This window comes from Colletotrichum tamarilloi (genome assembly GCF_030869305.1).
Source record: "Colletotrichum tamarilloi strain Tom-12 chromosome Unknown Scaffold_13.1, whole genome shotgun sequence".
Classification (NCBI taxonomy): Eukaryota; Fungi; Ascomycota; class Sordariomycetes; order Glomerellales; family Glomerellaceae; genus Colletotrichum; species Colletotrichum tamarilloi.
Window position 1 is genome coordinate 89,206 of NW_026849396.1, and position 24,920 is coordinate 114,125.

General features: G+C 50.7%; 7 protein-coding genes across 7 annotated transcripts; 2 read left to right on the plus strand and 5 right to left on the minus strand.

Moving 5' to 3' along the window:
* Positions 1 to 2,172, plus strand: CTAM01_05133 (fungal specific transcription factor; the record flags this gene model as incomplete). The annotated part of the gene is made up of 4 exons (XM_060521163.1): positions 1 to 56; positions 208 to 991; positions 1,052 to 1,836; positions 1,917 to 2,172. The coding sequence occupies 4 exons, from the start codon at positions 1 to 3 to the stop codon at positions 2,170 to 2,172; spliced, it is 1,881 nt and encodes a 626-aa protein (XP_060383969.1).
* Positions 2,173 to 4,324: 2,152 nt separating this feature from the next.
* CTAM01_05134 (uncharacterized protein) lies at positions 4,325 to 5,158 on the plus strand (the record flags this gene model as incomplete). Its single annotated transcript, XM_060521164.1, has 1 exon — positions 4,325 to 5,158. One exon carries the CDS (start codon positions 4,325 to 4,327, stop codon positions 5,156 to 5,158), a length of 834 nt encoding a protein of 277 aa, XP_060383970.1.
* Positions 5,159 to 7,471: 2,313 nt separating this feature from the next.
* CTAM01_05135 (uncharacterized protein) lies at positions 7,472 to 9,676 on the minus strand (the record flags this gene model as incomplete). Its single annotated transcript, XM_060521165.1, has 7 exons — positions 7,472 to 8,281; positions 8,337 to 8,447; positions 8,505 to 8,694; positions 8,752 to 9,395; positions 9,449 to 9,458; positions 9,538 to 9,550; positions 9,622 to 9,676. The coding sequence occupies 7 exons, from the start codon at positions 9,674 to 9,676 to the stop codon at positions 7,472 to 7,474; spliced, it is 1,833 nt and encodes a 610-aa protein (XP_060383971.1).
* A 2,820-nt stretch (positions 9,677 to 12,496) lies between these two features.
* On the minus strand, positions 12,497 to 14,351 carry CTAM01_05136 (major facilitator superfamily transporter; the record flags this gene model as incomplete). Its single annotated transcript, XM_060521166.1, has 5 exons — positions 12,497 to 13,012; positions 13,071 to 13,280; positions 13,338 to 13,436; positions 13,602 to 13,963; positions 14,165 to 14,351. 5 exons carry the CDS (start codon positions 14,349 to 14,351, stop codon positions 12,497 to 12,499), a joined length of 1,374 nt encoding a protein of 457 aa, XP_060383972.1.
* Positions 14,352 to 16,190: 1,839 nt separating this feature from the next.
* CTAM01_05137 (uncharacterized protein) lies at positions 16,191 to 17,161 on the minus strand (the record flags this gene model as incomplete). Its single annotated transcript, XM_060521167.1, has 2 exons — positions 16,191 to 16,380; positions 16,431 to 17,161. The coding sequence occupies 2 exons, from the start codon at positions 17,159 to 17,161 to the stop codon at positions 16,191 to 16,193; spliced, it is 921 nt and encodes a 306-aa protein (XP_060383973.1).
* Positions 17,162 to 20,314: 3,153 nt separating this feature from the next.
* On the minus strand, positions 20,315 to 22,677 carry CTAM01_05138 (uncharacterized protein; the record flags this gene model as incomplete). The annotated part of the gene is made up of 4 exons (XM_060521168.1): positions 20,315 to 21,617; positions 21,686 to 22,127; positions 22,187 to 22,493; positions 22,573 to 22,677. Coding segments are annotated over 4 exons (2,157 nt in total), but the record flags the coding sequence as incomplete, so codon positions are not given.
* Positions 22,678 to 23,909: 1,232 nt separating this feature from the next.
* On the minus strand, positions 23,910 to 24,785 carry CTAM01_05139 (uncharacterized protein; the record flags this gene model as incomplete). The annotated part of the gene is made up of 3 exons (XM_060521169.1): positions 23,910 to 24,301; positions 24,376 to 24,465; positions 24,527 to 24,785. The coding sequence occupies 3 exons, from the start codon at positions 24,783 to 24,785 to the stop codon at positions 23,910 to 23,912; spliced, it is 741 nt and encodes a 246-aa protein (XP_060383975.1).
* Between the last annotated feature and the right edge of the window lie 135 nt (positions 24,786 to 24,920).

Genomic DNA, 24,920 nt, shown 5'->3' on the forward strand with positions numbered 1-24,920 from the left:
ATGGCTTGCACGTTCAACCGGGCCACCAAGGTGAAGAAGCGTGTGGCTACAGCGAGGTGAGAGAAAGAGAGAGTCTCCGCCCCTCCGATCCCCCGTCTCCGTTCCCGTGGATCACCCCTGAAAGGTACCCACCCGTTCGGGAAAGTTGAGTAATGTGTGCGATGGGAAAGCAGCCAAGACTGACAAAAAGATTTACGACCTGTGCAGGGCGGGATCAGAAAAAGACCTAGTTGAACGCCTCAACCGTATTGAGAAGGCCTTGGAGGCGGCTCGGCGGAACCAAGATGCAGGGGTGGAGGGGGGAGGGCCGCGGGACGAATCCACTGCCTCCCCATCGTCATCCTCGGCGCCCATGTCAACTGTTGGCCCGGATCCGCCGGCCGCCGACGGTAATCCGGACACAACCCAAGGCCGATCTTATGACTCATCAGCCCGGGCTGCTTCCGGTGCAACCGTGGGGAAGCTGCACTTTGCCGGTTACTATCTGGGCGATGTCAGCTCCTACAATGGCATCCCTTTCTTTTCTGCCGACGGCCAAGAGTGGATTCGCTCTCGGGCTGGAGAGGATGCCTCGTTCCAAACCCTATTTGGAATGGGTCCTCTATGGCAGACACAACACCCAGTCCCAATCTTCATAGACTTCCCAGAAGGGAACGCTAGTGGAGAGCTGCCCGATAGGACAGTTGTTGAAGAGTATCTCGCTCTCTTCCGAGCATCCCAGTTCGGCTTATCGTTTCCAGTAATCGACTTCGTCCTCTTCCAAGAGACAATCGAGCTGGCCTATGAGCAAGCTGACGGTAGCCCATCTCTCGAGTCCGTGACGGCAAAGGCATGTGTCTTTGCCTTCTTCGCCGTAGTTTCCCTCTTTCAGGGAGAATGGAACTCCACACCCGAGATTGATGGTGAGGCATGTGCCGGCGCCGCCCAGAGACTGGTAGCAGTCATTCTGCAGGGTACCAACATCACTGCTCTCGAGACAGTCTTCATGCTGGTCAGCACTATGTTTCGTCGCAACTGCAACTCAGAACCTTGCTGACATTTCTTATCATAGGGCATGTACCACCTCTTCTGCGGCCATCTGCAACAAGGTGCCATGTTCCAGTCCGCCACATGTCGAGTGTTATTCATGCTTGGCGGACACCTCGAGCCCGGATCAAGCCGTCCAACTCCATGCCAGACGCCCCAAGCCGAGGACGACCACACCTCACGAGTGAGGAATCAATTACGCAGACTTTTCTGGTTGTCCTTCAAGCTCGATAAGGATATATCCCTCCGAACAGGGCAACCTCCCAGCATCCATGATGAACATTGCGACCTGACTTTGCCAAAGATGGATTGGTGGATCCGGAGTATAGATGACCTCAAGGGCGGCTCGCCGTCCTTTCTCGACGAGGCAACAATCACGTCGGCTCTCGCACCCGACTCCCTGCAGTTGACAATTATCAAATCTCAGATCTCAACGAGATTGTACTCGCAGTCGGCCCTAAAGAAGGGCGACGCAGAACTGCTTAGGGATATCCGCGAACTCGATGATGAGCTGGAACGATGGCGGACGTCGGTTCCACTGTCCTACAGGCCGACGTTGACCTTCCCTCGGGGCACGGCGGTCGTGAGGAAGGGACGGCTAGGTATGGAGGAGATAATTCTGCACTTCGAGTATCATTACTTGATGGCAATGATACACCGAGCAAGTGGGAGATGTCGCTGTTGGGCAAGCGGCGAAGGCAGTGGGTTGGAGGGCGTCAGTTCGAGTCAGGCCCTCTCCGTACAGGCCAGCCGATCTACTCTCTACTTCCTCAAAGCAGCCATCCATGGCGTGGAACAAGTGGCATTCTGGTGAGTTATCTACCCTGGACTGAAGCCTGAAGGCTCCCGTGGAAAGTCCAACCTTGTTTGCTAACGCCGGACGCGCCCAGGATGGTGGTATTCTACCCCATGTCAGCAATCCTCACAATATTTTGCAATCTCCTCCTGCAACCCCTGAATCCCCAATCCGAAGAAGACATCGAGCTCCTCAACTCGGTTCCGAAACTGGTCGAGAGCATGCGGAATCGCCACCTGACGCCGAACGAGGTCGCCCACGTCAAGATCGTGGACGATTTCGTCGCGGAGCTCACGCGGTTGGGGAAGCGCGCGATTGCTAAAGCGCGGAGGGAACAAGAATTGGCTTGAAGGAGAGAAAGGGAAAGAAAACAGACACGAATTGTATGCGATTGGAACTTGGGATTCTACAGCGGGCGCTTCGGTGTTGGGAGTGATATCGAGCTGCCGAGGCTTCTACAGCTACTGGCTTCTGGGATCGGGCCGGTCGGCCATAGATGGGGAGACCATAGATTTACGTGTACGAACATTCAAATGTATTATCAAAGTCATGTACCACTATCAAACCATGCGAATGAATAATGCTCGATCTCTGTTAGTAGATGACACCCTTGTCCTGCGGCTGTACCACGTGCTCGCACATTCAACTCTACAAGCAAGGTATTCTTAGCAAGGTAAGGTAATCAACGTATCTAAATCGAAGACGTAGCCCAGGCTCAAGGTTTTCTGCACCTAGAACTTTGCAAGTTTGCCTGTGCGGATGACTTCAATTAGTATGGTAGGATTTCTTGAGCCATGGATGTTTGATCACTGGAGCACGCTCGCTTCCGGAATTCATACTCCTCTGATGATAGGACTTTGTAATTATAGACATCATCGGGGCAACCTTTCGATATGTACGAAACTCAGTAACCTTTTCATTGGTAGTGCGTCGGCTTTTGGAAGGAACGAGAAATGGGTGGAGCCCATCGATTCCTTCCCAGTGAAAAATAGGTGCAGTGGGTGGAAGTGATGCTCATGCCAACTTCCAAGTCCACCTTTACTACCGTCAACACATTTATTGCATCGAACCCCCCCCCCCCCCCTTCTAGACTGTAGAGGTGTGAGTCTTAAACCTATTACTGGATGATGATTCAAAAGCGGCAAATTTGACTTCCTTAGACGCTCATACTGCTTATCTTCATCAGTTTAGAATTTCAGTCAAGTACTGAACCACCAAGCGACAACTAAACGAGATGTTGAAATAAGAATGAATAGTTGTTGTACATCAAATGAATTTGTGTCGAAAGTTTATCAACACTCTCAACGAAGAGAAACCATGGGACTTATAATCTTGTTCGGCTCGGAATCAAGGACCTGAGCTGAGAGAGGCGAGTGCTAACTATATGTCAGCCATTGCCAGTGATCCGACCTTGAAAATTCCTTTCTGTCCGCATTTCTAACTTAGCGGTGTTACTGACAGCATACGAGCAGTGTTTTATATACTGTCCGTTGAGAGCACGACTCGTGTCTCCGGGCGGCACGGGGCAAATACGTGTATTTGAAGTTTAAACCTCCGCGGGATGGCGTGGCCTACCGGCCGCCCGCCGCAATGGCCATGCTCGAAATGAATGCATAGAGAAACTCAATCAATCCCGTCCCGGTATGTGGGAGAATAATTGAACGGAAAGGGGCGCTATACCGGCTTCTCAGGTCTTGGCGGCCGGGCTTTTGATGACTAGAGTACTTGATATGCTGGGATGAACTGGCTGCTGACCTTTCAATCGCTATTCATAAGTTGACGGAGTTTTGAGTGTTTTCGATCCCCAAATGCAGCCTTCATAGTTGTGAGTTATTCGTTGAGAACGTCTTTGGGATGCATTTGCCGATATATCAATGAAAATTGTCAGCTTCGGGCTCCTTCGATACTATCGCTTGCTACTAGCTTCAGAATAAGTATCAATTGAAACTACTTCAGAGTGATTCGGGGGATTGCGATATGAAGTTAAGTTGTGGTGACATTACCGAACCTTTCGAACCCGATAATGAAGCATTCGAAACTAACATGTACCACTCGGTGTGCGCCACTTACTGCGTAACAATGGCATGTCCGAGAAGACACGATCTTTGGTAGATTAAGGAGGTTTTCGTTTTTTAAGGTGCTACGCATTCAAGATGCCGACGTCGCACAGATCGGTAGTACCGCCACCATGTTTAAACGCCAAGAAGTCTGTAAACTCTAATCTGTGGGATTTGCGGTGCAGAACGGATAATAGTCGTAAGAAAGCTCAGGGGTCCCGACTGAAGCTTTTCAACTCCCGGTGAAGTGGGAGGCGGCACTATGGATTCTGTTTCTGTATATATCATGCCTCTGATCGTCCGCTGCAGAACCTCCTGCACCACATCATTCATCAGTCACTCAACATTCTCTTGACTATAGCCGTACATTCGGCAAAGATTCTGTCATTCGTTCAAAAGTCGAATCTTATAAGCTTGTCTGGAAGAAAAAGGAGGCTGTATCACGATGTATATCAATATTCTTCTTGCTTCCTCCGCTCTGCTGGGCCTGGCATCCGCCGGATACACCACAAAATACCTCACTGGATCATCAAACAACACCATCCAGGTCCTCGTCGAGGGAGATGGCCCGTCACTGCTTGTCTGGCCTTCTTATGCCCGGGACAGCATCGACGATTTCCACGAGTTTTCGACCGCCCTCGCTGACGCGGGCTACCGCGTCTTGCGTCCTCAACCCCGAGGCATGGGCGAATCTACCGGCCCCATCGTTACCACTTGGGCCGAGGTAGGCGCTGACCTCGTCTCGGTCATTGATACCTTTGGCAACGGAAAGGCTGTGGTACTCGGCCATGCCGCGGGACAACGTATGGCGAAGAACATGGCCGCCGCCTACCCGGAAAAGGTGCCTTCGATCGTCTTGGCGTGCATCAACACCGGCATCAACACCAATGCCACCATCGCAGCTACGGCCAACATTGCGAGCAACTATACTTACTCCGTAGAGGAACGTCTCGCTGCTTTGGAGCTGGGTTACTTTGCTCCCGGACACAATGCCTCCCTATGGTTGACGGGTTGGTTCCCTGAGGCTATGGGCTCCGTGACTGGCGCTCCTACGAGCACCACAATCGGCAGCAACACTACTCAGATCTTGGACGTCATCGCAACATTGGACCCGTGGAGGAGGGAGGACCAGTGGAACTACACGACTGGGCTGGTGGGCAACCGGTCCACTGTTGTCTTTGTTGAAGATGCTTCTCACGCGCTGTTCCCTGAGAACTTGCAGGGCGTCGTGGATGTTATGGTGCCTTGGTTGGACACCCAGACTTCATCTTGGAAATAAGTCCTTACATGTTCAGACCCATTTTGATCAATGAAATGAAGCAGGAAATACTACTTTGAGTCCAGCCACAAAATACCACAATTATTGCTTCCCAAGAAACTTGTTGGCCTGAGTTCCACCTAGAGGTTCAAACTTCCCAGTCGAGCGATGAAGTTTCAAGACATTGCACAGAGAGTACTGGGGAACAAACGAATGTGAAGATCATGTTCATGAAACTGCCATTCGACTCCAGTGAAATTCCCAAGCTGCCCTTCAACATCCAACTATAGCGGGAAGCTGCCCATTCCAGTTTCCGGCCCGGCCCCGGCCCCGGCCCCACCGGCCCTGGCAAACTATCCGGCACTTCCTCCGACATGTGGCTGATGGAAGCAAGAGGACATTGGAGCCGAGCCAACCACGGAGCAGCCCACACAGTCCCAGAGTTCATCGAATCATCGTCCTGCAAACCCGCTCGCTGGAAGCAGGCCACGCAACTGAGAGAAGCGCCACACAATTCCTGCCCTTCTTCTCTCTTCAACCACGAGCAAATCTTCTGCCCAGTAGACATCCGGAGAGATCGTGCTTCTCCTTAGACATGCAGGATCCCCATACTCTCAGTCTTTCCGACTTCCAAGTTGCGCCACGTGCTATGGCGCAGGGAGGAGTGCAATACTAACCCTCTATCCTGGATCGAACACCCCTCACTCGTTAGGAGAACAGGACATCCAGTTTCCCCGCCCGCTGGTCTCGCACAGTTGGAGAAATAACACCAACGGCCGGGATCCGGCAGCCATGTGGGGTGGTGCAGAAGCAAACGCACGTCTAGGCCGCCCGTCTACCAGGCATTCACACAACATGAAGTCCACATAGTCAGCACAAGTCAGTAGGCCAGAGCCCTCCCACCTGCTCGCAAATCGAGCCCGAGTTTGCATCCATCACATGACGCCCCAAATGCGTGTCCAGCCTCAGGTCAAGCTCTGGGAGGTTAGACCGGCGCGGCTGGTTGGCTTGGGTACTTCTGTTCGCATGCACTGGTGTCACCGACTGTTGTGCCGTCTAATGCTGAGCTGAGATATGACAAAAACGGACGGCCGGTGTGCGCGGCGTGCGACGACTTCCCGAGGATCATTTGCTCTTCATAGGACGCGGAGCAAACGAACCCATCAGGTCGGATTGACAGTTGATCCTCGATCCCAAAAGCATCTCTGCGACCCATGACACTGTCCGCACATCTGGGCGTTAATTCAATCTTAGACACCGCGTAAGCGCTCAGCCCTACCCAGAGAGTCTGCATCGATTGCAATTTAAACCCAAGAAGCGAGGAAGGGTGAGCGAGAGATGTGACTTGACCGTCTTCCCTCATCTCTCTTCCCCTCACCGTTTACTCCAAAAGGGTAGAACCCTCACAGTCACGCTACTCGGTTTCGAAAACGAAAACTCGCAGGCTAAATACCGCTTCCGGTATTTGCACCGCGTTCTAAGGTTACAACGCGTAGCCAGCACGCATGGCTTCATGTGATGGAGGGTGCGCCAAAATCAAACGAAAGGACGTCTGCGCCTCTAAAGAGCTTGCAGGCCCAGATCGGTAAACACTCGCAGATGCAGATATCTCGCCCCAGTCTGCCGCAACGTCTCGGCGTTGGAAGCAAACAGCAGCTGGCTACCTAAGATGACACCATACCTACCTTTACAATTTTTAGGCTCAGGCGCCTGCGTTGTTACTGTAGCTGTTAAGTAGCTTCGCTGGCCTCCGTGCCGCCCCCGGTCCCCTGGATCTGCGGAGGGGCAATCAGGCTGAAAAGAACCCTGTACCAAGGTCGAAATGTACCCTGCGGCTCCCTGTTCTCCAACGTTGGTTGGCGGACAATCATGAAAGTGGTGTTTGGCATTGGTCGAGCCACGTCGACTCACCTGAAGGAGTTGCTGGTCCTGTGGACGAGCGGATGCAATCATGAGCTGCATTAGCTTGCTCGACGATGTGGATGTTGGGCTCCGCCAGAAACGCTAGTGCAGAGCGCTGATGAACAGTCCATGATGCGAAATTTACTCGTTTTTATTCTGCGGGTGCAACCGAGTCTAAGTCAGAAGAAACGATCGTGGTATGTTAAACTGCTAATGTGACTCCTTTTGTTGGCTGGTCGTATTCCTTTGGACCGGTGCTCAACCCCATTTATCAAAACATATGTTGCCTTCTTGAACGACCGTCTTGCCGCGAAGCTATCAAAACAAGGGCCCCGGAAAAGGTCATGAACTGGGGTCTCCCCAGACTTGTCCGTCTCCGTCTCCGTCCCCAAATCACCGGGCCGACTCTCGTACGAATGAAATCACTCCCATTCAGCCAAACACAAGGCCAAACTTCATGCTTGCCGCAACTTGCCTCCACAAGTCTGGACAGGCCTCAGAACCCACTTGCTCCTTGCCGTATGCTCGCATGTCTATCCTTCTCCACACGTCCATGACAACAGCCCACGGCTTTTCCGTGTCGACCACACCTTTCTTGCTGCCAAAGGCAGTGAACGCCTGACGCACCAAGCCTCGGTCCCTGCTGCATATGGCATGACGAGCAGAGAAGAAGAGCGGCCACAGCATGGAAAGTCCTGCTCCGCCATGAGACACTGACGCCGCACAGTGCCACAAAGCGGCCTGACTGTGTTTCTGTACGAGGCGATGTGATGAAGGGTATTCCGAAACGTTGCTGTAAAGAAAGGCCAGGGCGCTCTGTCTGTATGCGAGTGCCGTGCTTGTGATCCACCGGATGTTGGCAAGCTCGACTTCTGATGCGGTTTCGGGGCCGTCGACGATACGGTTAACCAGGGAAAAGCCTGGTGGCAGTGTCGGACCCCACGACTCCAGGGCCTTCTCTATTGCCTTGTATGCCGTTTGGTATTCGGTACGCAGGACGGCGAACTTAGATGTTTGTCCCATCGCTGTGGCGGCTTGAAGCTCGCGTTTCATCGCCATGAGCTCTGCGAGACGGTGCAGAGTGGGCCAAAGATCATCGGCCATTCCCAACACTGGATCGATTCCACCAGGGATGATGAATGGTGGCGGTGTACTTGGCGAGTAGGCTCGACTTGAGGGAGCTGCGAAGACAGGAGACGTGCCGTTCGTCAAGGCATTGAGTACATCAAAGTAGCGAAACACCTGTCCCATGTCAAAGATCCCTTCAATCAGACTTCCGCAACGCTAGGTAGCTTACCTGGTCGAAGAACAACACACTCGCAGGCTTGGGGGATGGCATGGCACAAATGATGTGGCGGGCGCCTTGAAGATGATTATACACCACTTTGTCCGAGCTCCGCTGTAGAACCTACCCCACCAGTCAGTCGATGCGTCAAGTTCAATCCGCTGTCATGACTTCTCTTACCAGATCGTACTGAATGAGTAAGATGATCGTCGCCAGAGCTTCTTCGAACCCATCTCCATCCTCGATAATCGCAGACAGACCAGCCACGGCTCTTTCATGAAAACATGCAGATCCCTCCGTCGTCTCAAGACCGCTATATTCACGATGTGCGCTGGCCAACGCGTAGATCGCACTTCGAACGGCGGAACTCCTATGCGAAAGGGGAAGTATATGTTGCCTGAAAGGGTTTGCGACACCATCTACAAACCCCATTGTCGGGAGCATGACCTTGGAGTAGTGGTCTAACAAGCCGGTATTCTCTGGTAAATCAAAGATGTTACGACCGGTCGGCGGGAGCAGGTCCAGCAAGGGCGGGGATGCAGTTGACCATGATTGCTCATTCCAAGATACGTCGAAACTGGCGCTGAAAAAGGATCCATCTGTTGGCTGCTGATAACTCTGGTCTAAAGTCGCAAGAGAGAGCGGGAGGTGGGCTTCAGCTGCTTTCTGACAACCCAGATCCCCCATCAACTCGAACCCGTCCTCAAAATGTTGTGAGTCATCATAGCCGAAATCATAGCTGCCTGTGTCGTCGAGGTCTTCGGATAATGCAAATGCCGAATTTATCGAAGTAGAATAACTGCTTTCTACGGCCGAAGTTGGGGACAAAGTTTCTTCTACACCTAGTTGTAAGACATCGGGTGGAGTGACAATATTCGTATCTGGGCTTGTCTGGAAGTCCGTGTTGCCGCCCGTCGGGCTACTTGAGTCGTCTGACGCCATAGAGTCTTGAGTGTCAACTGGCCTGGTCGAAATTCTTCTCTTCCTCTTCTTTATAGGCTCGTAGACACAGACTATACCGGCCTGCACACAACGAAGACATTGTGGACGTTCTTCTGAGCACTTTTTTCTCTAGAGAGGTATTGGTCAAAGATTCAGATCCAAGATGGGTCAAGATGACCAACCTTGTCACGGCTAGAAAGCGTGGTTAGCACCTCCATTACTCTTCACGATCACAACATTAGATGAAAGTGAAGCTCGGACATCAACTCACCAGTATTTGCACCCTGTCATAACAACGATGTCCATGTCAGAAATTCTGGATCCGAAGCTGTCGTGATAGAAGCATCGTACGAACCTGCTCTTGACCGAGTCTTGATCGGCCGTGGACGAATGGGTTGAGTGACGAGCATGATGCTAGTAGAGCGAAAGCTCTGCGGAAGGATTCAAGGGACAATCTTGAATACAGCAAGACGGAGGCTAAATAACCTTCCCGTCACACTGAAGTTGTATCGAATGCCGGTAATAGGTCGCAGCAGGAACTTGCAGCTGGAAAAGCAAGCGATAACAGACCATGATAACAGAGCAGCAGAGGCGATGGTATTTCAACGAGCCACACCATGGGCAGACATGGTTCCCCAATTTACCCCAGCTCCATGAGGGGAAAAGATGCGAGGAGCTACCAGGAGACTCTCGACAGATTTGGAGACGAGCCGCACGCCCATGACCAACGGCAAAATGCCGAATGATACCGGGTTCACGCACCCACCACCAGCGCTACGACCGGGACCCTGGAGTGACCCCAGAAAACGTTGCGACCTAGAGGACTAGACTGTGCAGCCAGCAAATTAACCGGCCATTCTTCCAACATCCTGGTGATCGGTCCAATTTGAACGAGTGAATTTTATGGAGTTCGATGAGCGTTTGTGGGGGAAGGTGGGAGCGGTTGGTTGTGAGGAGCCCCAGCGCACTCCGCGACATCTGACATGCAAGGGTCGAAAACACACCATCCCGGGCCCCCTTCGCCAGTCACGATGCGGCAGGTGGCTTCTTCGTCACTCCCATCATCCGATCGACCGTTGATTTTCATATGTACCTTGAGATATTTTGATGATCTTGGCTTTGCCACCGGACCCAAGCGCGTCGAGGTTGGGTGGAGTACCAATGGGGTAACGGGGCGAGCCTTCAGAATGCAGCATCGATGGCCCATAGATAATAGGAGTCTGGTATGCGTTCTCACACAGCTTCGAAGCGAGACATCCAACAAATTGCTAACAACTGGACAAAGGGGTAACCCGATAGTATTGAACTCGTCATATTCAAGATTCGGAGACTCCGGACAGTGTTGCCCCTACCGTGGACTGATGTGATTCTTTTTTGTCATCTCGGCGTGGCTGATGAGTTGGCGATGACGGCGGAGAATGGCTTGACACAGTGCTCAGGAGCGGCATATCACGTTCTTGATTGGCTCCCGGATTTAGCATGGGGTAGATGGATCTCAACCAACCTAAGCCAAGTCTCGGCTAAACCTACTACCAAATATGCTGAGCCACAGAGGCTCACGCATCGAGTTCAAAAAGCCGTCTGGGATATTCACTTGCTTACTAACTTAGGCAACAATCTAACTTGAAGTATAAGTGAATGACAAACGTTGAGTACAAAAGGCAATAGAACCCTGAATTGGCACCGTAGTTTTGTGCAAAGAGAAGGTGAGCTACGAAACAGGTTTGTCGGGACTTGTCTCGCGAATGATTAAAGCCTTAAACAAATTTGATGAGGTGGCGTTCACAAGAAAAACAAACTAAACTTTCCGAAAGGAAACCTAGTTTCATTTGCCAGTCTTCCCTAGCCTTGACTCAAAGGCGGCTTAATTGCCATCCAGGAGATTGAGGCCTATCAAGGGACAGTCAATGCTACACGTGAAGAAGATTACATCACAAAGTTAACTAATTCGAGGGCAGTCGGTACCTCCCAACTAAGGTAGTCATCTCTGTTCAATAGCAAGTTGAGTGAGATGACAAGCCCCTTGAATGTCGAGTCTCATATATAAGATGGTGACATCATGATAAGAGACAAACGAGCGGACTCATGCAAGACAATGATATCCCGAGTGTTCCCAACTGGGTCTAGATTGAACACAGAGTTTCGAGAATTCAAAGTGTTCTACTTCTATATGACTTTTGCCTAGCCCTATGATAGACATCGCAATCATTCTGTCCCGTATCATATGCACTGTTCGCGAGGCATGTCTGGGAAGCTCTTGCAGAGGCTGTAACCCTACCCAGGTGAAAGGCGTAGCCACTCAAGCCCTGGAAATCGTGAGTCTTGGAGAATTTATTGCAAAATCATTGCACTATTCAATAGAGCATTGTGGTATGTGCAAAAAGGTTCAATCTGGACGTTGAAGTCATGAGAAAGGTGTGATACTGATGAAACAAGGTGATTGTCAATTGCAGCCGCGTTTGAATGAATCACATCAGGTACCTACGCTATGAATTGCTTTCGTTTCACCTGAACCTTTGATATGAGAACCCAGCAGATAGTTCAGGGGGTAGAAAACATGTGCTACAGACGCAAGCTGCAGTACACAAAACCCGGGGTGTAAATTTTGGCTGCAAACTCTGCTGTTACTGTTGCGAGTATATAAAGAGATAAGTATAAGAGAAGCAGATCAAGACGGCAAGCTTTGTTCATCAGTGAAACATTGCGCCGGGCATGATTCTCTTCAGATGAAGAGGCAATACCAAACCTCTTAATTTCAACGCATATTCATTATGAAGTGTTGATATGTATCGTGCATGTATGACCCGAGAGCACCTCAGGAAACATGGTGATACGCACTTTCGACTAAAACTACTTTGACTTGGGAGTTAAATTTCGTCACAATATGGTATGAGAATGTCCGATGATCCAATCTAAAAGTCCTTGGCCCGTCACACCAATTATTTCTAGCAAGAATCTGGGTGCTCAGAATGGGCTTTTGAGAAGACTTGAAGTGTCTAAGATATTCTATTAAGACGCCTTAGTAAGTTAGATGCCGATGAAAACGCTCAAACTCAAATGTCTAAAGATGCTTGCTAAGTGCATGTGATATAAGAAATGTCGGTACTGGTGAGCCAAGTACCTTTATCTCAATGAGACTAGAAGAGACCAATGTCCATCGGAACAAAGATTAAGCTGAAGGTGCAGGTGGTATGCTTCCAATCTATTATCGGCCCATAGAGATCAAAAGTCTATTCGGCGTTAGGAACTGAGGCCGGCGCCGTGACACCTTCTTCGTCTCTCTTGGTGATTCCCTCCTTCTTCTTGTCTCGCTTGTACAAGAAGGCCACCGTAGCGGTGATCAGTGCTTGGGCACCGAAAGCAATAGTCGAGAAAATGAAGCCCTTCTTGAATTTGGGCGAATCAACTTGAGGGTACGTCAGGATCGGAACCCAGACATTAAAGGCATAGCCCAGCGAGTTCATGATTCCTATGACAATTGCACGCTCCTCGGCATCGGCGCCGCAAATCTCGTTCGTCCAGCTCATGCTGAGTGGTCCGTACGGTACGGATGCGCGCTGGAGAAGGAACGCAAACCACTTCAACCCGTCTGGTACATTCCAGATGGCGAGGATCAAGGCAGCGAAACCACCGAGGAAGGTGGATATCGACATGACGCTGGCACGATGGCGGATCGCGTCGGAGAGGATGGCGAATGACACCGTAAGGACCAGTTGAATAGCTGAAGCCGCCGTTGGAATGATATTCTGATACCTATGTTAGCTACGTGATACCATAGACCAACCATGAGCAAAGTCAACTTACAATCTTCTCCACAGACTCGCCCTTGGATTTGAGCCAGAGAGAGAAGGGATTCACACTGCTGGAAGGCCCAATATTGATGAAGATGATGTACAGAATGGTCAGAAAGTAGACGTGCCAGCGACCAAAGATTCGCTTGAAAGCAGAACGGCCCAATTTGGTTCGCGGAGCACGTCCGACACTCTCCATCCGCCTGCGGGCAAGTTCACGGTCCTAGGTGATTGTTAATAACTGCGGTCCCTCAAAATTAGTGAAGTTGGTTTCACTCACATTCTCAGTCAAGTAGAATGCTCGTGTATTCTCCGGGAGATCGGGCAGGAAAAAGTATCCAGCAATGCAAATTGGCAGACTGATGATTCCATCCATGATCTGTAAGTCGGAGGCCGAGTCAGCACGCGGTTTCGCAGGAGTCGTCTCCACCAAAGCACGCCATATGGGATCGAGGGGGTGCTTACAAATAGCCACTTCCAACCTGCTAAGCCATGGACGCCGTTGAGTCCCTTATAGACGCCAGCTTGCAAATAGCCCGAGAACATGCTCGCCGCAGCCGACGGTCCACGCTGTGTCGATGAGATTGATCTCGTTCCCGTTCATTGCGAGATCTTCCTTCATGCCGCTGACGAAAGCATTGCTGATGTTCGTCTGGTCGAGGTTTTTGATAAAGTAGCCGAAGCTCAGCATCGTTATCAGGAAGACGTCGAGCTTCTGGATGAATACGCGCTCCTCCTGCGATCGGCCCGGCTCGTAGTCCCAGATATAAGACCACCATGGCGCTTTCTTCTTCTCGAGTACTGCAGAGTTTTGTCCGTCTGAAGAAAACTCGTCCACCGTTACTCCCTTGGGAGACGCGGACGCGTATTCCTGCTCTGACCCCATGCCGAGCAGAGGTGAGAGCTCTAGTGAATCCGTAGGGTTAGTCACTTACAACGGAAAGACAGAGAGCAGCTCAACAGATGGTGAATTGAGCAGCCGCAACTTTCAAAACCACAACGTCTTCTAATTTTGGGGGATCCCGTACCTGATTTATGTATCTCGCTTCCTGATAAACTGGCCATCGCGCTACGCTAAGGGAGGTTTCAAGTTGGCCACAATCTCACGGATACTGGAGAACTGCCCAGATAACACTCTGGGAGTCGTGTGGGTTACAACGGGGTCCGATGCTTGATGATGTGCTGCGAAGCGCTGATGATTCGCTACCCCTTGGCGTGGGGTGTGTCGCCATCGCGGGGTCCAGTGTCGTGATTCGGCCGCCGCTGCCTCAACAGCGCCCTCAACGCCGTCCATCTTCTCTGTGCAAGGTGTCTTAGCATCGAAGTCTTGCCGACTAGACTCTTCTTATTGCCAGGGAGACAATGTAGGTGTCAATCTCATTACTTACTTTATTCGATCCCGCGGAGCACTGCCGATACGGAACATTATTCCCGGCAGTTAGCTACTAGTGACGGATGGCTCCGTTGGACATTGTCGCATTGCAATTTCGTTACGAAGAAGAGCGAGATGAATCGGAATAGTATACTGAAGCCTAGCTCTCGCACTTATGGCACATCGTTTCGGAAGACCGATCGGCACCGGTGGACGTTTGACGGGCTGGACGCCGGTCCTGTCCCACAAGGGCCGGGCCTCCGGATTTTGTGTGCCCCATAATTGACTCCCGGTCTTGGGGACGATGCATGCGCCATGCCCTCAGTGCCCCTCCCGGATACGGTAATTACAGGGAAGCTTCAATCGTCGATATCATGTTTGTAAAGACAGGACGACTAATCAGTGAAGAGCAAATACGGATAATTCGACCGAGTTTGGCAAACTTCGCAGAGGCTAATTCCCCTGCAAAACCTTAGCAAAGAAGGACATGTGTTCACGGCACGGATAAGTCCTGCTACGAAGTACTCCGTACAGATTACTGCTTTGACGATCAGGGGTTCCTATGAACGACGCTCATAGGGGCTCGTACTCTGTCCGCTCGCCCCCCGAATGCTTGTTGATACAGATTACCAGGCTCAATCTAATCTCTTTCAATGGCAGAAGTCGCAAATTCCGTAAAAGTGTCTTTGAATTAGGGTTTCATCTTCTCAAGCTGCGCATGGGCTGGGAACTATTGGACATGTTCTGTCCGCAGCCTCGCACCTGTGGCGACGTTGGAGTGATTGGCAGTGCTTTGCTCAAGTTCTATTGATCACATGATTGACGAGTCCAGCGGAAGACAGAGGACCCCAGAAACTCTATTAACATGCTCTCCAGGGGTCAGGTATGGAAAGCTCTGGACCCCGGTGTCCTTGCTCCCACTGGGTTGGACGTGGCTTCATCGGGCGGTCCGCGCCACTCATCCCAGTTGGCTTTCCATGATTTAAACCTGCCAAATGCTATACGGTGGAGCAAGTTCGTTCATATTTGTGTGGAAAGGTGAGAAGCCTCGGCAGCAAGGGTCTCTTTTGGAAGAAAGGCCCACTAACTTGGTATAAAGAGCAAGGGTGGCGATGCAGACGAAGTCCAAGTTCGGGTCGCTGATTGGGCTCCCACCTCCGTGTCCTGGTATGAAAAAGCTTCATCGTAAGTAGGCAAGGTTCCGAGCCAATGACACAAGAAGGGCTATGCAGAGAAAAGCAAGAATCTTTGGTTGGGACGATTCGAACTACCCCGGCGGAGAAGACGTATCTTGCTGCTCCGCCTCACTTTTTCACAAGCCTCAGTCCAATCAATCACTTTCGGCCTCATGGGCCCTTGAAGCCTCACTGGGAAAGGGTGCCCTATTGGACACACACATGTGCTTAGCCGGGAGTCGCTTAATATCTGACAGCTTCATTTCTTTTCGCCTCCAAGCGCTAGGAATCATGATTAGAGCCGAATGTTGATGCGTCATATCATCTGGGGATTGAAGTGGAAAAAGGTTTCCAAACTTCCCACGATTTCGAGAAAGAACTTGGGAGAATTGCATTTTGGAACCCCCTGATACATGTGCTAGTCACAGCAAGGGAAAACAATTTTATCCTAACCAGAAGTTGATTGGATCTCAACACCACTTTTACCACAACGAATACAAAGAAATCTCTAGGGGCGCAAAGGAAACCCTTGAGAGTGACTGCAAACCCAGCAAGGAAGAGAGAATTCTGGAAGTTGCATGCCAAACTAGTAAGTTTTCGTCTCACGTCTGTCCGAACCACCTTCTCGTCTCTGCTCGTTCCGTGTCCGTTTCCTTCTCTCGTCCTTATCGTCGTCTTTGCGTGGCCGAGAGCTGGTGCTCTTTTGGTCATCTTTACACGACCCCAAAGGTCGAACGCTGCGCCTCTTTATGTGGATGTCTCCCTCTCTCGGAGGACTAGGAATCAATCAGGACACGTAATGACGGATACTGAAAGAGATCCTTACCTGCTGGATCGATGGACCTCTGTCGATTCAGATCGCGAGGGGTTGGGTGGGAAATCTGTGACGTGAACCCTACGTCCTTCCCGATTGCTTCGGTCAACAGTTGGTTGCTGATAGGTCTCTCTGGGCTGTCTGGTATTATCCCAGCTCCCTACTCCCATAAGTGTGGGTGACAAGGGCTGTACAGGCGTGTTCGCTGCGCTAGGGGTTGTTGTCGCAGAACTGGCGGCATAGGGATAGCCGGAAGAACTCGCGGCGGACGAGTGACCTGTCAACCCCGAATAAGACGTTGAAGGGCTATTCGGGTGACTGCGGTGCGGCAAAAATGACTGGTGTGTCGAGGTTGCCTGGACCCCATATGACGAGCGATCAGCATAGGCGGAATTTGCCTGCGACAGTACGGGCGGGTAGGACATCATGCTATTTGCCGGGGCACTGCTCGAGTATGGGTTCCCCGTTGTGACTGTGTTATGATTAGGGCGATAGCTACTGGAGTCCGAGTATTCGACAGCGCTTGGTGTGACAAAAGTCGGGAAGCCTTGCCCAGAATTTCCTTGATTGAGCGGCAGAGCCAATGGATATGAGTCGTTGATTGGAAATCCGGCATGTGTCTGTGGGAAGGCCGTCTGTGGTGGGGGTCGGGTGTAAGGGGAGGGCACACTTGATCGGTGCCGCGATGGAATGGTAGTCTCGGAACCTCGCCTGGAAGATTGTTTCTTGGGTTGGAAGTCCATGATATCGGTTATATGAAACGCAACGGGAAGAGGGGTAAGAGATGAGGATGACTGGAGAGTATCTCAGAGAGAAACCAAGAAGCATCATGAACTAATGGTAGGGCGTTTGTATTCATCTTAAAATAAGATGTCAGGCTTATGACTGAGTCCAGACTCGCTTTGATGGCTGTCGCATACCACTGCCCTAGCGACAACAGGGTCGATACATAGACTGGATCCGTTGGGCCTCATTCCATATTCAAGCCGCCTCATCGGGCTCGAATGTCGTGAGTTCTTCAAGCTTCCTCCACCTATCATTCACTAATCGGCACCCAGTCAACTTTGGCGCAAACCTATGTCAGCCTGCAGGATGCGTAATCGAAGACTTAGTTTAGTTTGTTGCCTGCACAAGATCGGGCGAGGACCAAGCCGCCTTATTTCGACGGATCAGGTTTATCATGAGGACGTCCCAGAACCATGGCGACCCGTGGCGGCTTATGGCGCTAGTATCTCAACTCGGACGCAGTTCTGGACAGCATGCGGGTAAGAACATGCCTAAACCCCTTGCTTGGAGCACTTGCAGAGGACCAGGTCAGGGGCGGCTTGATCATGGGAGAGGCATCAGTAACATCTCTCGCTCTAGGTCCCTTGCCATGGAAGGCTGTTCTTCTATCGATTCGTTGTCACAACTTTGATGAAAAGACTGAACTTCTTCAAGGCGAAAATGCGAAAGTGCCGACCTTCATTTGATATTCTCGACTGGGCTAGAAATTGGGGTAAATGCCTCAACAAACCGCACTTCGAACCCCTCTATCGCGTCGAGATTGGCACTCCTGAGTTGGAGAACTTGTCACTTGCTGCACCTAACCGCTTACGCACTGCACGGAAACAGAGAACAATTCTGTGCCAAAAGGGGTCCAGCCCAATGAATGACGGAACAGTCACTGCGTAGTTGAAAGCAGGTCTCATAGCGTGGCGTCAGGATATAGGTAGGTATCCGACTACTGCTCATTATCCTCCGGTAATATGTTGGCTGCTGAAATTGATGAGAATATAACAAAGGCCGACTAACAACCTAGATCGACGACATATCGCATAAACAACCTGTCCATCAACTTGGAGTAGAGAAAAGTACCACAACCTAGCCGATTAAGACAACATGTGTTGCCTAGTTATCAGTCAGAAGTGTGGACAGATGGTAATAGACCTCGATATCCAGGGTCGAAGACCGTGGTGCACCTCGGCAAGCCACCCCAGCTTGTAGAGGAAACGATTTCCGGGGGAGGCTCTTTGCCTAGCTCCTACGAGCCCCCAAGAGCCCCCACGAGGCTCTTAAGCCGGAGCCTTCGTGTTCACAAGTAGGATCGTAGCCTGGCCAAGCATAAGTAGCAAAATCGCAAACTTCACCGCCTTGAGTACATCGTCAATCTCGATTTCTTCTGGCTGTATGAGCGCTTATCGCGATCACTTCATTTGGATTAATTATAGTCAGAAGGACATCCTGTCGAAAGGTAATGAATAACGTTACATACATGTACGGGACTTTGCTTTTGTGCCGCTTCAACAGCCGCTAGCAGTGGTGATCTGCAATGCAGCTAGGCTGAGGGATGAAAAATGCTTACCGAGCGATGCCTTCTCTCGTTTCTCTGATGCATCATCGTCGATCTGATGCAGAAAAAGAGATGAATTTCATCCCAAAATCGATAGAAACGAATCCGTCGGTGGAATGCCAAGCCGGCGTCCCCGAGAAAGTCTTGAAGAGAATGTACTGGCTGATGTTGCCCAAGGCGGGAGGGCGGCACAGCGTGTAGTTTGAGTGTTATCACCCAGACATATAGCACCAGATTGCACTGAAAGGTGCTCTACTTAAAATAGCTGGAACAGCGTCGTGGTAAACCCAGCTGCACGGCAACAGAAATGAGATATCAGGACAGAAATGGCTGACGTGGCACCTCAACAGTGGTCATGCTTTCAAGCAAAGCCACGATACGGAAGCCACCCTCACAGTAGTCTTACTGCGAGAGGTCACTATGACGGCATGAAATGCTAAGGGACCATATTTCAATCCCGGTTGAGACTTAGGAGCGTACCGTATACATCTGCCCTTGCATGCTCTGTCTCAAACCTTAGCGCAAGCACCCAGGCGAAGAGGCACGGTTGGACCACACAAGAATACCAGATACGTGCAGGAGCTTTTTACACAACTACCTAGACTACCTGTGTTGGTATTAAGGCTAACTTGTAAACACCTCTTTTCTTAGCAGGACATGGCTCCTATTTAGTAAGCCAAGTACGCAATCCTAGAACATACCTTTTGCTACATCTGTCACTCAACACGCGGCTCACGGTCTAAGTCTTGCTCAACTCATGTGGCGCACTCTACGGCCCGTTCCATTCTAACTACCCAAGCCGAGTATCGTAATCCAACTCAAGCCTTCTATACTTCCACATGACTGTTTGCATAATGCCTCTAGCTCAAGGATTTAGCGGATGCTTTCCCATGATACTATCAATTCTGAAAGCAAGAAAGCACTCATGGGAAGCCTGTTAGGTCCATTCCACAAGAAGTAGGACGAATAACAGAATGGAAGAGAGGCTAACGCCGCCTCCGTAAGAGATACGCATAATGTGGCCCACTGAGAACTGGCCTCTTTGATTGATGTATTTACCCAGAGACTTAATCAATTATAATAGTCGAGTTGACGTAATAAAGACACTGTGGTTTTTATTGTGGAAGCAGGAAGCCTCTCGATCCGACATTGTATCACATTAACTCCAGGATCGTGTGCCTATTGAGATTATCCTTGAGCGTTAACATCGAGAACACAACAGCTACTTCATCAATTGATCACTACCTACAGACTAAAAACTAGATGCGGGAAGGAAGATAGCGAGTCGATGTGTAACTCCCAAGACGTACGCCACACATTTGTACCTGGAACCAAGTCTCTCCTTTATATAGCGGGGCATTCAACGGACTAGTTATATTAGATCAACGGAGACCTGAAAGTCAAGACTGAATATTCGGGCATGACCGACATAAAAATAAAACAATTGAAAGAACGATTGGTGTGCAAAATTAGGGTTCAGCTCGACGTCAGAGGTGGACTGAGGGAGACTTCCACATAGACCGCGCCCAACAGTCTATGGCTACTGGCGCTTGTCTTGGAGAAACTACTCTTCGCAGGGACCTCTGCAATATTCAGCACCAGGAGGTGGTGGGCACCGGGCTCCGTCTGGTACAATCCCACTTGCACCCCCAGAGACGCCCTCTCCGTTGAAGTAGCACTTTCCAATATCCTTCTCACATGGGTTACCCGGGCCCGGACAACAGTATCCATAGGCATTAATGTCAAAGTTATAGCAAGCAACTGGGTTGACAGGAGCAACAGTAGGGGTAGCAGTCGGCACTACCTCAACTGTCGACTCAGGCTCGGGCACGTCAGTGATGACCATGAGTGGCGAGGAGGTAGAGCTAGAACTGCTCGCTCTGCTCGTGCTACGAGCTTCCGCGGCAAGACCGTCGTAGACTGCCTGAGGGAACCCGTCTCTGTCTGGTGATGCATCACCTCCTGTGGGTACTGACAGCGGCGGTCTAGAAGAACACCGGGTGACTGGTGTTGACGAGGTAGGCGAGGGTTTTGATGAAGACGTAGGTGGCAAAGAGGTAGGCGGGGATGAAGGCTCTGAGGTCTTTGGAGGATTTGACTCTGCAGGCTTAGAGTTTTCGCCGTTGTTACCATTATCACCGCCATTTCCGCCACCACCGCCACCAACCGGAGGCACAATCGGAGGAACTGGCGCAACAGGTGCGATGGGAATGGGAATTGGAACAATGGGAATAATGGGAAATCCACCTTCCTCGGTGGTTGGCGGGGCTGTGGAGTAGGAGTATGAGAATGAAGCACCCGAAAAGGAGCTCGCTGGGATAGGTGGCCTGGTGGTGAAGATAGGTCCCTGGGAGCCAGATCGAGGCCCTGAGGACGGCGGTGGTGCTGGTTTGCTGGGCTGAGGTGCCGAAGATGATGGCCGCACCGGGTTGCTGGCTCGAGGTCCTGACGACGATGGCCGCGCTGGATTGCTGGATCGGGGTCCCGAAGATGCAGGAGGCACCGGTGGCTCTGAGCGTGAGGCCGACGCCGATCTAGTAGGTCGTTCTGAAGATAACACCGGTACTTTGCTCGAATGAGACGTCGGGACTCGAGAGCTTGTGCCGTTTCGGTGTGTCGTGATCCAGGTCGACGATGCCTTAGCCTGTCTACGAAGCATCGCCTCATACTTGGCATCAAGACTGTAGTCTGCTCTCGCCATAAGATCTTCGGGTCCTCCGAGCAAGACGCTACCCGTATCTCTTTTCATAATGGTACATGACTGCCCGGGTGCTGCACCGCTCTGGGGATCTGCCATGACCTCCAATGCAAAGAAGGCCATATTTTGGGCGTTTCTAATCTTATCGGCGCCTTTGAGTCTCGAACAGCTTTGGGTTTATCAGCAAAGCTCTTGACAGCAAGAATATCCAGATATCGTATAATAATCGATACTTACCAGTTGGCGTCGTAGCAGCCGCTGCCATCAGTTTCATTAGGATCAGGGACATCGACGCATCGTCGACCATCACTAACGATAGCTCCTAAGTGCTGGACTTCGTGCAACAACCAAAAGCCGGAAGATGCGCTAAGTCTCCGCGTATCTTTCCAAGTCCGCAACATATCTTGTTGCGAGTTAGCCCCGAAGAACCGGTCACATAAGACAATGGAGTGGCCTGATAACCCTCCGGCTCCGTGCTGGTGGGCTGCTGCAGCCATTCCACCGGCGCACATGCTATCATCTGCGGCAGCACACATGTACGTAAGCCCGGTAGGGCTGAGGTTGTCTATTCTCATATCATCGACGCGGTTGCGTGTACCAGGGGCTTTGAGGAAATCTTGAACAGGATCGTAGTTGAGAGTCTTGATGGAATTCTTTGTAGCGGCCTTGGTGTTGTCCTCTGCATTCGACTGTCAGACCATCCTCTAGACACTGTTAGATATAGAAGTCGAAACTTACCACCAAACCAAAATATGTAAGCATCAGAAAACTCGGAGTCCTTTTCGGCAAGTACAGTTGAAGCCATGAAGGCCAATGCTTGCGTATCTCTGACGGCACCCTCCAACGCGGCGATCTTTTCCTCGGTGCAGCCCCATTCACTTCCAGCCTGCTGATCGATGACATAGAAACCATCCAAAGCCCTCTTACTGGAAATGTGCATTGTTTGCTCGATTGATCGCCTGGCATGGTCGGAAAGGCCATGACCCAAAGCGCCCTGGCCAGAGGCCAAGAGCAGTGAACTCAGTAGAGTTAAAGGAGTGAGTGACTGTAACATAGTGTTAAACGAATGTGGGTTTCGAACGATTGTTGCCTTCAAAAAAAACTAGTAAAACTTCCCAACTTACGGTTATTCGCCCGTTGGTATTTGTATCTGGTCTTTCCGATTCATAGTCACTATCGTTCGTCAGATGGCCCGGAGGAGCCGCAAAGCTAGACTGGATCTGCTCAATCTATTCAGGCGCTTCAGCTTCTAGTAAATGAATGGAAATTGAAGATCAACATTATTTTACAGTCATTGTTAGAACCAGTTTTGTTAGAACAAGGAGTACCTGCTTTGTCGAAAAGTTTAACCAACTTAATCGAGGAGCGCGCGTGTCATGAGGTGTGGGTTGCTGCTAAATATGGGGATTCATGCGCGGGTTCCCTTGCCATCCCGTCCCAAGACCGCAGTGGCGAACGGCGGAACGGCTCTCACGGCCAGCTGAGTAGCCGCAAGTTCTTTCCAATTTGTCTGGGATTGTGCCATGTAGAGCGTGATTCGTCTGAACTTCTTCGTTGCATCTACGGACATTGCCTTGGCTTCTTTCCCCGTCACCACTCCTTCGCAAGGCAGGCCTGGTCGAACCTGTGGATCTTTTGTACTTCTCTTCCAGAATTCTTCTTTTGTTCATTTGACGTGCAAATTAGACTTTGAGTAACGTTGTCTTGGCCTTTACTGCCATCCCAAGATCAGACGATGTGTACGTCGGCTATCGTGACTGACTCAACATCGCAGTGTTATGGAGAGTGTGAGAAGTAAAGCCACACTAAGCCGCTTTCGTCCGTGTTTCAAAAGTACGAGGAGCTAGAGGGTTTTGCTCTGCGGCTGGAGTCAGACTCGATCACATCGGTTATGTCATCCATTGGCCATCTAGTCAAGGCAGTTTTGCGGAGAATGAACCTCTTCAACAGCCTGCGTATGATTTGATGATGAACCTATCACATAGTGGGGCACTGATAACTAAAGTCTTGTGATCTCTTTGAGACTCCGGTTATTGTTGGCTTGTGTGCCAGCTACGAAACCGAAATGTCGGGTCCGGCCCGGGCTCGGACTAGGCCCACGGTTAGGTCGTACTCAAGTAAGCGTCATTCGCTCGGCCACCTGCCTTAGCCATCAATTATGGAAGCACTCACGAGCATACAGCTCCAGCTAAGCTATATGAAGTCACAGTAATAGTCACAAATTTGCTAATTATTTTATCTGGAGCATTTTACCCTTCACGTTTCATACGAAAGCCTCGAGAAATGCTTCGTATACATCACAATTTAGTTAGTGTTTTAATCCATTATCGAGCTCTATCTGTCATGCATAATCTGTAAAGTTTAGTCTTCGGTTTCCCTGAATGTGAAAATCGAGATTCTTAGGCATCTCTTATGTAACCTATCATCATTGCAATCTAGTTGTAGCTTTTGTCTTACATGGTCAGGCCTTGTATCTTTTCTCGACGGAGAGTTGCAGGACATCCTTCGGAGTGATGGCCTTGACTCTGCTGCCCCTGATATCCTCTCTATCCAGAAGCTGCTGGTACAACGGAGCAAACTCGTCACAGGTGGTCAAGTGAGCTCCAGCCCAAGCCTTTCTGGTTTCCTCATCAACTTCAAATTGAACTCGGTAGGCGAGGTAGACCTCGTTAAAGCGGATGTTCGTCTTCTCATTCTCCCGAGACGCAGCGATGGCGAAGCTGAACAGTGCACCCTGCGTCACTGCGGGAGCAGCGCGGAAACCATAGTCGCCCTGAGCACCCGTACATAAGGTCCAAGTACTGCCAGCAAACCCTTGCTCAAGCAAGTATGGGACTGTCACGCGATAGGCATCTAGGTGAATGATTAGCAATCGGAGTCTTCAGTCAAACTTCGGATGCTGTGAATGGTTTTTGGAGTTTTCTCACAGAAGTACGACTCGAAGTTGACATTGAGAACCTCGCGGAGAGCCGCTGGGTCAATCTCCAAAATTGGGGTCTCCCAGTAGAGTCCACCAGCTGTCATGAACGTCATTTTAGCCTACGTAGAATGAATCTTGTGAAGTTTTGTAAAACGTACGCGAGGCCCAAACATGCTGGAAGGCAGGGAGTTTGCCAGCCCTGACTTGGTCGACGACTCCTCGGAGAGAGTCCTCAGAAGTAGGATCGGCTTCAACAACGGTGATGTTGTCGCGACTGCCGACGTACTTGAACATCTTCTCGGCACTAGCTTGACTGCGCACAACAGCGATGACATGGCGCTTGGCGCGCAGAGCGCCGATAATGACTGCTACGCCAATGTTACCCGTGGCACCGAAGACAAGAACGGTTTCGGTCATGGTGAAGTTTGAGCTTTAGAGGAGCTTGACTATGTTTGATCGGCACAAATTAACCCAGAGAGTCGCTGGTGAATGCTGCTTGATGGTTATAGTGTTGTGAAAAGTGTATTCTGAGAGGTGAAGTAAGCCTTTGGC